Source organism: Aptenodytes patagonicus, chromosome 17 (genome assembly GCF_965638725.1).
Source record: "Aptenodytes patagonicus chromosome 17, bAptPat1.pri.cur, whole genome shotgun sequence".
In the NCBI taxonomy this organism is placed as follows: domain Eukaryota; kingdom Metazoa; phylum Chordata; class Aves; order Sphenisciformes; family Spheniscidae; genus Aptenodytes; species Aptenodytes patagonicus.
In genome coordinates this window covers 4,733,766-4,747,732 of record NC_134965.1, presented here as the reverse complement: position 1 = coordinate 4,747,732, position 13,967 = coordinate 4,733,766, and the positions used below count along the sequence as shown (strand labels likewise).

Genomic DNA, 13,967 nt, shown 5'->3' with positions numbered 1-13,967 from the left:
GTTCTTTAGTTACACCACCATGAAGCAGGATATCAGCATCTGACCCATTGATCTCAACCCTCTATGCAGTACTTAAAAGCTAATCAATTTAATGAGAAGCGCAGGAAAATTTGGGCAACATGAGACATGAAGATTTTTACCTCACTAAGTTGGCACAAGGTCCTGGCCACCGGCAGCTCTGATAAACTCGCTGGATCACCGTTTCTGACCCATTCTGCACTTGGCAGGAAACAGTCCGTGTAACCGTATAGTGACACCAATGCCTGCAGAGAGAAAGGACACTGTTAGCCCCAGTAAGACAGCAAGCTGAAGCAACATATATCAGACTGCAGTAAAAAACAACCAAGTATCTGGGGGTGGGGTTGCTTCTTCTGCCAGCCATAGCTAGCCTAACTTGCAGTCTTCATTTCTCACCCCACCCTCTCCTCCCAATAGCTGCAGAAAGATTCCCTGCTTCTGCCAACCTGAACCACAAGAGATCCAGTAACGCCTCTTGCTTGGTCCTCAGGCCAGAGTTTTATAGTACATAATTTAGTTCTGTTAGTTATCATAAACAATAGGAAAAAAAAAAGGAAAGAAAAAAAAGTGTTCCAAATCTCCTGATAGTCAGTTCCCATTGTACTGGTCTTAATTTCATCCTGCTCATTATGGTATCGTTCCCCAGCCTCCTACCATTCTGAACAACATCTGAGTTGGAAAATTCCGCTTTTTGGTGTGGTGGAGCTCATTGTCAGCAGGGCTCGAACAAGCTTGGTGCCGAACAAATCATATTGCTGTCCTGGTGAGGTTACAGTCTAAAAATGGGCAAGAGAAAATGCAGGGGAGGGAGGAACTAGTGCCTTATGCTGTCTCATAAGAAAACAAGAGTGAGAGAGACCTCCTGACCGTAAGGCATATGAGAAGGCAGGAACTGCAGTGTCAGCCCTGGGAATCGGGACCCATAGAACCTTTCCACCTTCTCTGAAAAATATGGTTTTAGGTTCCAAGTGTCATGCTCGGGGCACAGGGGGGAAAGGATATTTTCATTTCCCCCTTGCAAGCATCATTCATATTTGCCAAATACTGGTTCACGTTTTTGCTTTTGTACCTCAGCGTAGTCAACAGGTTTGAGACCCACCTTTCCTACTGATTTGGGATCAGAACTGGGGTCACTAATGGGAAGCGGAGACACCAGCTTGTGCTCCAAAACACACAAAGTGCTTGTGTAAGCATTTCCTGCACATGCAGAAGAGTCCTGCTCCTCATCCATTTTAAAGTAAGAGCCCCCAGTTGATCCCTTCTCCAAGTACCGCAGCAGCTCCCCAACCTTGCAAACCAAAAATCAAACTGCACAGTGGAAACAGGCACCTGCACATCCCCTCCCCTCCTTCCCTAACCCACCTTCCCCATGGCAGTTCAATTTTTCTAGTATTTGCCATTTACAGCATTTGTTGCATTCTGTTTCCTTTTTGGATTCCCCTCCTATCTCCACAGGAGGCTCCCTGCTCTCTGGATAACTCTCATTTCCATAAATAGGAGGTATGCATGCCAGCAGCTGAGCTGAACACTGCAGACCACAATGGACAAGCTGGGGCCAGCAGGCTGCCCACCAAACCTTCAGCTACAGCCAGACAGGTGAGCTGGGGCACCCAGAGAGAGGGTGGCTTTCTACCCAGTGCCATCGAGCCCGTCAGCTGTGTCAAGGCAGAGCCATGCTGCTTTTCCTGCAAACACTGCTCCTGCTCGCTGTAAACCCGCTTGCAATTCCTCATCAGGAAACATGGACTACAGTCACATCTCAGGTGACCCCAGGCTGGCAGGGAGGTCTTGAGAACCACTTCTCTCAGATTTATTGAGGATCTGTGGTGTATATATAGGGATCAGATACCCTAGTACCCAAATGCCTCAACTGACATCTACATCATAGAACCAAAGGGCAAAACGGGGGAAAAAGATAAGATTAATGAAGCTTCAGATCACATGATGACAACAGATTCTTTAACAGGCTCCACACAACTTCTGCGCAAAGTTTAGGGAGCAAAACCAGAAGAAACAAAAGACAGGAGCTAGAGACTGGAAATGTGATAATTCAAAGTAAAGTTTTCTTTTTACTTTCACATGCACACATGGTGCAATCAGCCATTTCGTCTCTCCAAGCCTTAGTCATGGAGTTTGTTCAGATAGGTACTGCTGGAAAAGATCTCCTCATGCCATGGGAACAGCCAGTTGAGCATGGAAGGAAAAGCAGCCAGGAGAAAGAGCGAGTACGAGAGGGGCTGGGGAAACCACAGCTCTGTATGATTTACCTTGAGCATGTTTTTAGCACAGTGCCTACAGCCATCGGAAGGACAACACTGCTGCACAAACCTCAGGGCAACAGCATTTCACGTCAGGCAAAACAAACTGCATATATACAGAACCTGACAGGAAAATGGCAGAAGCATATATCCTAAAGTTACGAAAAACAAAACTTCTCATTAACACGCAGTGAGGAAAGGAATTGGTCCCACCACAGGAGAGGAATGAAGCAGTAGTATGCACACTAGCAACATGTAACAGAGCATGAAGGGACATAAATACTAACAAATTCAGAATAAAGTTACTGAACATTTTAAAACGGAGCATAATTATCAAGGACTCGAGCGCCTCCCCTCATGTTAAGACCATTTTTCTGGCTTGTCAATGAAATCCAAATATATCAAATATTTATTTACACATGCTATGCTTTAACTGTTACATAGCTTGTATGCACGTCCCTCTGGCCTTCTCCCATCGCAGTCATCTGGGAAGAAGTACTGTTTCCATGGTGTGAGCTGGATTATCCTACACTGATTATTTCACTCTAATACTGATTTTGGTGGGCTTCTGAGACAACCTGTCCCACCTTCTTGAGCGCACACAAAGCACTTCTGTGTCAGATAAAGAAATTCAACCACGCTCTGAGCAAAACTCTCGATATCTGATGCTGAAACTACAGAGCTTCATATTCCTGAAGGCAAATGAGGTGGGAAGGTGAACAAAGACGAACACCACTGCACACCCCAGCACGATGCGGAAGAGAAAGGCAGGCGTTAGAGGCAGACTCCACAATTGCCAGAAGGAATCTGGCGGCCTATCTGCTCTGGTTAATGTATAATGGCAGCTCCAAATTGCAACTCCTAAGGAGAAATTGGAAACTAACCATTAGTCTCTTTAGCTTTCCCTTGCATAGACCTAGATTTAACGTCATCTTGCTCCTTCAAGGATTATTTTCAACCCGCTTGGGAGTCTAGCACTACATTTGTGGATATGGAGCTAAACAGGTGGCACTGTGCAGGCTGCCTATGTCAAAAACTGCAAGAAACGTTGATTATTTTAAGCTACCTACAAAGCTGGTTTTGTCAGGGCTTTCATTTAGTGGGTGCTGCCGGCATACGCACAGATTTTCTTTCCAAACAATCCAAAACTGCTGTTGCCTGAGTAGGTCTCTCACACCTTTGCTCTACCTGGTCCTTGGAATAAGCTGTACACGTATCCTCTCACAAGTCCAAGGAATTTGGCAGTCAAGTTGTCACTTCTGCCTTGGAAAAGCCTTTCTTGGAAGCGAGACGTGCTGTACAGACCTCGTTACAATCTAGTGACAGAGCCTTAGGCAGTGGTTGCAGATCATAGAATCATAGAATCATAGAATCATTGAGGTTGGAAAAGACCTCTAAGATCATTGAGTCCAACCGTCAACCCAACACCACCATGTCCACTAAACCATGTCCCTAAGTGCCTCATCTACACGTCTTTTAAATACCTCCAGGGATGGGGACTCCACCACTTCCCTGGGCAGCCTGTTCCAATGTTTCACCACTCTTTCATAAAGGCTGCTCCCACACTACAGTGCACAGGACAGAAGCCTGCACATTGGTGGGGGGAAAAACCCAACACTTTCCCAGGTTCATTTCTTTAGATGACCTGCTCAGGGACCTGTTATAAAAGGAAGCAATCATTACAGGAAGCAAAAAGCTTCCCCAAGACTCTCCATTCATTGCTTTCCTTGCCTGAAGCCACCACCTGGGTTTGCCAGGCTGAACAGGACTAATAGCCCATGGCAAAGTAACAGATCCTTTTGCTGAAATCTAGGGACAACCTTCCACCTTCCTCAGCAGGAGCACCCAGAGTGCAGTGACAACGATAAAGTACCACAACACTTGTCACCTCAGCACTCTGAGTCTTCTCTAAAGCAGAACTACCACAGCGTGGAACATTGGAACATGAGGGGGGAAAAAAAATTAAAAAAAAAAAAAAAAAAAGTCAGACCCCAAAGATACTCAGATAATCCAACATCAACACAGATTTCTCTAACTTCTCTCTTCACCAACAGAAGAGTTTGGTTACAAAGGTACCCACCCAGGAGTGAAAGGTACATTCCCATTTGCAAAACATCACACTCTTGGGTTCCCATAAACAGCATAATTCTCCTGCAAATGCAACTTTTAGGTGTTTGGTTTTTTACTGTGGCATAGAAGCAGGCGAGACAGAAAGACAGGAACATAGCTGATCATAAGATGCATTAGGATATATAGCTTGGGACTCAGTGTAAATGTAATAGCACAGTGACTACGACAGAGACAGACAAAACCACCCCAAGATTTCTCTTTGCAAGCCAAAAGTCAGCAAGAACAGTCTCCAGAATGCAAGCAGACTTCAGACAAAGTGATGAAAGGCCCCATCATGGCTTACAGAGATTATAAGTGACCCTTTATATTATATACAGATGCTAGCAAGAAAGGTTTAGGACTTTTACTGGCACGCATCCAGGATGGCAGAGAATATATTGCTGCTTATTCAAAAAGAATATTCCAACCAAGCAAACAAAATGACCCAAATAGCAGCTCCTTTAGGGCTGGCTCTGTCGGATCTCATGCATGCTCATCACCAGCCTATTTAGCATGATGCCCCACAGTGTCTTGCGGAATTAGTCTTCCACTGCTTTGCTTAGAAAGGCAAGTCTCACTTGGTTCATTTTCCCCAGCCATTTCCAAAGAGATGCTCTCCTCTCCCACCCTATTTAATTCTTGGAAGACTTTCATGGACAACTGAGGTTCTGCAGACCATGGCCTGCAAGCTACTGATTTAGACAGTTTCAGTCCAGGGCTACAGACCAAGATCTCGCATCTTGATCACAGCTGACAACATCATTCCAGAGGGAATATGAGTGTTGATGCCAGCAGATATTCAATCGTATTTACTGTGTAGGTTCAGGATGTTACTGTGGACGTTTCAGGCTAATTAGAGCAACAAACTCCATAGTTTGCTTCTGTTTGGAGATACTCTGAAAACTACTGTTCTGAGCTTAAATGGACCCTTCTCTCAGCAGATGCTGGGAGGGAGTTGCCTGCTCTCTGCTGACTCAGCGAGAGCAGTGATGCATGGCTTCAGGCACCTGGACACCGGAGGAGACAAGAAAACCTAATGTCCCAGGGTGTGCATGGAGCAGGCTGAGAGGACCTCAAAGGGCAGCTGGACTTAGACAGGGAGCTTGAGCTGCATTTTGCTTCTGTAGGCAGACACCAGGGAGGAAGCCATATTCTGCACCCCACCAGCTTTCTGAACCTGCTGCACACCTCATCAGAAGCCTTATTTGGATGCACAGTTCATCCCCTGGAGATTCGGGATGTCTGTACAGCCTGTAATCCTACAGCAAGAGAGACTGCAGAGGGTGGAGAAGTGTAAGGTAACAAATGCTCGAGGTAAAATACTGTAAGTTCCAGAACAGCCATATACTCACATATCAAAGCTTAATTCCTGGCTAGCATGACTGAATTAGCTTAGAGCAATCATTTCACAGACAGGAAGACAATGACAGAGCGCAAACTTCCTCTTCCCCTCTTCTAACCATTTGGATTTGCACAGTACTGTTTCCTAAGCCCACCACTCAAAGGGTACGTAAGGGATCCCTCCACTCATTAGCCTACGGAGAATGCTTAGAAAGACTCACACCACAACAAACTTACAGAGCCATCCCCAAAAGCAATGTTTGCTTCTTTCCTAGTCCAAACTGCTGGCTTTTATCCAAGCTTCTCAGACTCCTGGGGGTCCCTGGAGGACCTTCTATGGGGTTTGCAAGAGAAAAGCCAACTGGTTGTTAGTAGGGTTCATTTCACTGGACAAGTGATCACAAACTGAACAATGTCAGAAACCACTGGACTGAACTGATCAGGACTCAGCAAGTAGCCTGTTTAATCAGGAACGTGCAACTTGAAAATGAAAGCAGCTAATTCTCACCTAATCACTTCTTTCAGTGGGATGACAGTTCAGCTCCTCACACAGAACTGACTTGCTGCCGTGCCCCATTAAGGACAGACCTACAGCAGGCAACACCTACCACACACAGGACCTTCTGGCTGATGTGTTCAGTGGAGTGAAGGACATGGCTACAACTCCTGATATCCGTGGCCTTATAGCACACCATGTTCCTACCAGCATGAAATGCTGCGCTTTCAGCAGAGACAATCCTACAAGTTAGATTCTGAACAAAGCCATTTATGCTGTTGTAGAGCTAAGTAAAATGGAGATTTAGTGTGGTTTTAGTACTTCCGATGAAAGCACATGCCACAGAGTACAACACAAAAGCTCAAATCGCCAAGACTGAATGGCCAAGACAGAAGCAAGCAAAGTCTTTCTCGGGGGGGGGGGGGGGGGGGGGGGGACACAGACAACAACAACAACAACCACCAAACAAAAAGAGACTTTATATGCAGGATTATTTCATCAGCACCTGTTGCATGTGTTTGGGCATGAATTGACCCTCCCCACCCCCAATAAATATTACAGAAGTCTCTCAATAAGGTTGGCATTTCTGATGCTTGTGATTTGCCCTAAAGCTTTGTGCTGTGTAAACAACTGCACTGAATTATCTTTTTGTTTCCATAAGGATAACACACTGTGTGTTATACTTAGCAGAGATCAACATTTAGGGCACAGAAAACAGTAGGAGTGTTTTGATAGCTAGATAGATTTCCCCAAGTTTCCTCATAACATTTTTCACTGGAGCTATCAATTTCCCTGCAATCCTAGAGAGGAATTTCAATAAAATCAGAAGGTCGCTGACTTTCACTGGGAAAAAGTTGCCGTTCTGACTCAATGAAAGCAAACTGTGCCCTTTTCTCTGTGTAAATAGTACAGCATCCCACTTGCTTTGCCAGAACAGCAATCCATATGTTGTGTGCTGGAGCCCATTGTTAGGAGGGGTTAGTTATTTATATACTCCACTGAGGCCAGGAGCAGAAGTTGCCCTCTACATGCCAAGAAATCCAGATTTAAAGGCTGCCAGGCTCTCTGGGGTATCTCTTCCTGAACCGTCCAGTTCTACATAACTACATCATTCCCTTCTTACTCACAAATACACACCTCCCTGAATGGGCTTTGACTCTTGTCAGGATCAAGTTTACCAGCTAATTCAGTTGGCTGTGACCAGATTACTCTTTACTGCTGTGACCTGGCTAAGAAGGAAACAATCCCATCACGTTACTGGAAAGCTCAGATAAAAAAAACCAAGTTGGGCTTAAGTTTCTCCTGTTCTTGACCATATTCATGCTCTCCTCAGGTAACTAGGTTTTAGGATCTAAGGCTGTCATTCAGCTTGTTGTCCAGCAAAGAGCCAGCTACAAAATTCAGTTGTGAGCAGCAGTCTCCACAATATTAGAATGTTCAGAGTTGATGGATTGATTCAGGTCTGTAGATTGATGGACCATTGCTAAGGAATCCATGAAAGACCACCTGGCAGAGTGATGGGGTGGCTGTACACAAGCTTATGATGGCAAGGTTCAGTTCAAAGCAGAGTCTGCTCTTCCATTACAAAGTTTTAAGAGGTCTGCAAGTCAGAAGACATGACAATCCACAGTAATCTTGTTGTCAACATTGATGTTTTACACGTGCCGTACTCCCACTGAGTACTTCATAGTCACTAATAGAGGTTACCCTGACTCCTGTGAAAAAGGGAGAAAAATCTTTGTAACAGCCCATTCATTTTGGGAAGCGAATAAAACTGGAAGACTGCTGGTGTTTCTGAAGCCAGACAGCAGCAGCCATTTGAAGCAGCAGAGAGCCAGAGGCATGAACAGGAATAAGACAAGTTCCAGGTCTCCCACTCCGCTATGTTGGTCAGTCAAAGATTGGAAGGAACTCCAATCTTTCTGCACACACCCCCACCCCACCCAACAAGAGTTTGAAAAAAGCGGCCATAAAAATAAGTTCTGGCTAGCAGACTAAGATGGGACAATTTATCTAGGTACCTCCCAATAGCATAACTCTTCCCCAGGGGGCAATATGTTCTGTGCTTAGTGCACTTCAAATACTCAGTTGCCAATAACAGCCTTAAGTTTTCCCACACAAAGTGGATTATCAGAGGCTGCTGGAGGGAGTTTAGTCCTAGAGGAATCTTTACCTTAGGAGGAAAATGCAGTTCAGCCTGCACAACAGCTTTAATCTTCAGCAAGTTCTGCAGCCAAGTGCATTTAACTGTGCTTTCCTTGCTTTGTTGTGTTCATGGTTGACCTTCCAAACAGCATTACCTCGAGGGCTGAACTCGCTTCAATTCATAGGAAACTGCACAAAGTTTTGCCTTATCCTTTTGCAGCCATTGAAGTTACAGGGTTTAAGGGAAAAACTTCTCCCTACTGGAATTATTAAAAACCTAGAAGCAGAATAGCCAAATAGTATGGAGCCATGGGTGCAACTCTTTTTCAGAGACAAAGAGGGAATCCAGCTCCCCAGAGCAACATTCAGCTTCTTCAGCCGTGAGACCATTCCTCTTCTCTTCCAATCCCCCACCTCATTCACAAGGCACCTTCCAACTGCTGTAACTAATGAAGGAGGGGCTCTGAAGATGATAGCACTCGTCTATTACACACGCTTGATTCATTTGTACAGTAGATCCACCCTGTACATCAGCACTAATATAAATGCAGAACGTAACAGAGAGAGATGAGGACTTAAAAAACGTTGAGCAGGCAGGTAGTATCAGAAATAATCACATTCAATACATGTACCTCTGTGCCTATGTATCTGTTTATGTATGCATAAGGGAGAAGAGGTGAGAAGGCACAAGGAGTATTTCTCTAGCATAAAGTCCATCTGATTTATACCCACTACCCAGCTCCTCTCAGTTTGCTACTGGCATGTTCCAACTGAATCAAACAATAAATATGGTTGACCTGAACCATAATTACCTTCATCATGAAAACGAAAGAAGTTAGTCCATGACTGAGTGCTCAGAAATAAAAGGGGGGTTCACTCCTTTGAAGTGCTTTGCTTTTACAGGCATTCTTCTAGGCACTGAACTGTTTTGCTGCTCCCTCCCCCAAGCTTATCACAATCAATGAGAAGACAGTAGCTTCCAGTGTTCACAGAGGGAGGAAAGAGGAAACGTACAAAAATATCCATGGAATCCGTCTTTGTTAAATTAGACTGACTTGATGGAATTTGGCATTCCATATCCATGCAGCGTGGAAATCATGTACAATTACAACCAAGTATGTCATTTTTGCAACACAAAAGCTCCTTGAATTAGAGCCTTTCAAAAGAAGAACCTGAGTCTAAACATTTTTGCACAGCTGGATAACCTGGTTGTAGATAAGTCTCCTAGCTTCATATTGCCAATACTGGTTTGTTCATTCCTAGAAAGCCTGACCTTGAAAGGAGGAGTGGGGTCAAGGAAAAAAAACATCCTTAAGACCTTGATTGAAAATATAGAGCTGGGATTTGGAACACTGACTATTTATCTGAAATACATCCCTGTGTTCAAAGACAACAGTTGGCACTTGTCGCTGTGTCCTCCTCTGAAGATCTGATCTAGAGCTGCTTAAGTTGAGGACAGTGGCCCTGATCTTCATTAAAGTACAAGACTAACTTTGGTGTAAATTTAGAAGTACTGACTTTTATCAACATAAATTCATGCAGAATTAAACTCTAACTTTGAATTAGCAGGAGGTGGAAGGGGAATTGTAAGTGGAAAAAACAGACACTGACACACGCCTGCTTGTCCTCAAAAACTTTGCAGAGAGAAAAACATTAAGAAAACTAGCATAAGGAGTCAGCAAGCCTATAACAGCATCCTATGCTTTACTAGCGCTCCTGTTGTGGCTACAGAGTCTCCTCCACCATCCATAAAGTCAGTATCCATAGCTGTCTTTAATTTCCCTTGCTACATTACATCATAACAAAACAACACTTTGCACAATTTGAGTCCTCCAAAACGGACAAATCAGGCTCCTGCTGGTTTTCAGCATCTCCTTCAAATCACGTACTTAGCCCTATAGGCCCTGTATCTGCATGCATCAACAGCTAGTCTGCAAGGGTTGAACAGGGTCTGCTCCTGAATTTATTTTTTTGCTTATAGAGTTCTGTACAGATGACAGGGTATCTTTGTGCCTCACATTCAGCCCTCTGTTGCCAAACAGACAGCACTTACCAGCAGCAATGAAAGCCACATGCATGACAGGAACACAGGGACTTTGCCTAAATGAAGCAGTGTTTTTCATTAGCGTTATACTGGCACCAAAACCCACAAATTACAACAAGAACAAAAGGCAATGTCAAAAGGAGAGCACTGAGCGTATCAAAGAAAAAAATTAGGATGGCATGATCGAGTCATTGCTTCCTATTAATTGCATTATATTAATCTGCCCATGTAACGTGCATGTTTCAGGTTTTTCCTGGAGCTCAACAGTAGAGATATTACTGTCATTGGAGACAGGTACACCCTCTTGATAGCTAAAAAGAAAAAATATATTGAAGGAGATCCCACAGACAAAACTTTGCTTTTTCTCTTTAAAGGAATACAGATTTGCTTTCCTGAGCTATTTCAACACTCAGAGCAGTATCCTGTGGGCCCAAAAAAGCATTGAAAAGCAGATCAGAGCATCAGCTTCAGATTCACAAGTGTTAGGATACAACTGGAAATACCTGTACAGACAGCTGTGTCAGGTAAACAGAACCCAGAACTCTTCTAGCAACACTTCTTCCACTTGCCCTCCCTCCTTCTCTTTTCCTGTGGCGCGTTACAATCGTTTCATTCAGTCTAGGTCCTCAATTTGTTCAGCAACTTGTAAAGGAGTTTGTGGGCTCTGGTATACAAGGGACTATATGCAGCAGACCTTTCTAGAGTAGTTATCTACTGTGTGGTTGCCCATCATTGTTGGGAACTAGATTTCATGAGCCAAGGGGACCTCTTTCTAGAGTGAAGTCACAGTAAGTGTGCAGGCTCAGCTTTATTCCACATCACTTCTGTTTCAGGTGACTACCATACAAAGAGCCAGACATAACAACATCCTCATTGAAACTGCTAAAGAAACAGCCTTTCCTCAAACACAAGAAAACCCTACAGCTTTCTAATGTTTCTAGTGCTGGAGGAGGTGATTGGAGATAAGCCAGTCTAGACAAATCCATTTACTTGTACTGCTTTGAGACCAACAATTCCTCTTTTCCCTTTTCGATTCGTCAGCCACTTGCGTTCAGTGAGGCAACTGAAGTTCAGGTACCCATCAGCCAGCATTTGCATTAGGCCTGAGACAAGACTACTGCTGGTGCTCCAGGAAGATTTTTTGGAGACAGCTGTACCCTACCAACACGCCTGTACTCCAACAGCAAAGAACTTTTCTCCAGTAACTGCTCTACTGATATGCCAGGTCATTCTGAATACCAGGCTGTGTTGCGTGTAGATAAAGCAGGCTGTCTTTCACTTGCCCAGCTCAGAGATCCCCAAGATGAGCCACACGAAGCCCCAGTTCAATAAAAACAAAGCCTGGCAAAACCTCTCTGCCTGCGTATTCAAAGTGTTAATCAGTCTGAAAAACAAAACCCAAAGCCTGTGTGTTAATTTGCTATTTAAATTGAAAACTTTTTATTCCATGTCTGCCATGTCTGGCACAAGGCTGTCCTGGGCGTTACTACAATAAAAAATAATTTGGAAAATAATCCTATTGTTCCAGTCACACCCATGGGAGTTTCATGTGTAGGGAAGTAGGAACATCAAAACTGAGATCTGTTGTGTGATCAGAGAGCTGAGTTTGCCCTTTGCAACAGTCAGTTTTGATTCAAGTGCATGTTGGGAGAAAGATCAGAGGCAGTGAGCTAAGGCGGGAGGATGTCTCCATAGCTTTAAGGTTAATAAATTCCTACTCACACAACCCAAAACTCTCAAAAATCATCTTTAGTGTAGTAAACTAGCAATACCCTTTATAAGCACACATCCACACCCATGGGTGGTTAGGTGATCACATCCTTCCCTTCCTCGCCTCCCTCTCAAGCCAGTCATTCCCAGTGCCCATCTAAATGCAGTAATGAATTGCCCTAAAACACTTCCCAGTTGCCGGTCATGAGCCCTTTCAAAGTGCTTTCTCTGCACAAAGTGGAAGCCTTATTCAAAGCTCCATGCAAATATAACACAGCTTGGATGCGGTAGTTACAGGCACACAATAATCTGCTATACCAGCAATCTCCTTTTCTCCAGACTCCCACTCTTACACTCTGCTGACTGCATCGGTCCAATGCCGTAAAAAGTAACTACATAGCTGATGTACAGCAAATGCTCTTCTGCATACAGTAGTTCCAAACCCCTGCTAGTGAACACTCTGTATTGCCTCATCAAGTTTTAGACTCACTCTTAAGCAGATGGTATATGTTTCAATCACACAGAGCCGGCTGCACTTCAATATCAGTCTTTAGATAGACTGTACAAAGACATCTAGAAACAAAGTGCTCTAACTACCTATTTTCAATGTAAAAGGTTCTTCTGCTTTTAACACATCTCCCTGAGCTTTCACTGGTTTTGGAAGCAGCCTCCATACCTCATTTCTAGCCAAGAACAATTATTTGTTCTTTTGTTCTCAATTATTTGTATCCTTTTAAACCTTGCTGCAATCCAGTTTGTTCACTAGAAAATGTTAAAAAAGAAAGCCTTTCTCTTGTGAACAGAAACACTAACACCTTTCCCTATTATTAAAAAATTCTTGAGCAATCTAAGAAACCGCTTTAGTGCCTCGGTGCTTTGGAAGCCTCTATTTGGAAGGGAGATGGTCTTGAGGGAGGAGATCTACATTTCGGTATCCAGGTGGAAAATGGGTTTGATTTGGCCAAGTAATAACAGCCAAAAAAAAAAAACTCTGTAGCCTGTGCACGCACAGTAGATTCCTTAGGAATGATAACACTGCCTTGAAACATTCCTGAGTACACACATGGGAAACCGGATGGGGAGAAAGCAGCACTGAGCAAGAGAGAGGGGACAGCAGGAGGTCCGAAGGAGATACACAGACATTTGGCCAGAAAAATTCCTGCCCTGTTCTGTGGCAAATTGTAAGTATGGCAAACTCCATTAGATGGGGGTTTGTAGGAGTTTTTTGGTTGTTGTTGAAGTCTGAAGTTACCTGCCAATGCAAAAGGGCAGGGCAACCTAGCTGTCTCCACCAAGGCAAAGTGGAAAACTCCACAGCAGCATTTTAATCAGGAATTTGGTAAGGGTGCAAACTGATGCACACAAATGATCCATCCTCCTAAAGCAAAGGCTTCACAGGCATCCCTCGCCGCTCTGCTAGGAACAGGAATGTCTAGAGTTATTGGTGAGAAGAGTCTCAGTCTATGCATGCAAAGAAGCAGCGACTGACACTAGATACACCCACATCCCATTTTAGACATATACTACTTGGAAAAGCTTGTGGCAAATTCAAGGCAAAGCCGTTAAAGACAGCTGACCTTTTTTTCCTCCTCTCCTATTTACAGATTTCTTCAAAAACAGAACATTCAGAGTGTGAAGAGTGATACAGAGAAGACCATGGAAGATAAGAGTTTGATTAAAACAAGCAGTTATGGCCTGAATTTTATTGATGGGTGACAGTTATTCTGTATTTCTGCTACCTTTTTTGTAGTTTGGGAAGAACAGCATACTGTTGTGGGCAAACCAGTAAACCCGTGAATGACACACGGCTGCTCAGCAACAGTCTACAGTTTATTACTATGCTAAG

At 44.0% G+C, this 13,967-nt stretch overlaps 1 protein-coding gene across 7 annotated transcripts in view; it reads right to left on the bottom strand.

The window, feature by feature from the left end:
• Nucleotides 1-13,967, bottom strand: part of COL26A1 (collagen type XXVI alpha 1 chain) — a 195,883-nt gene that overhangs the window by 153,184 nt on the left and 28,732 nt on the right. For all 7 annotated transcript variants that reach the window (XM_076354551.1, XM_076354552.1, XM_076354548.1 and 4 more), the window contains one exon: nt 141-263. In XM_076354551.1, the coding sequence (XP_076210666.1) occupies nt 141-263 (123 nt within the window). The remainder of the gene's footprint in view (nt 1-140; nt 264-13,967) is intronic.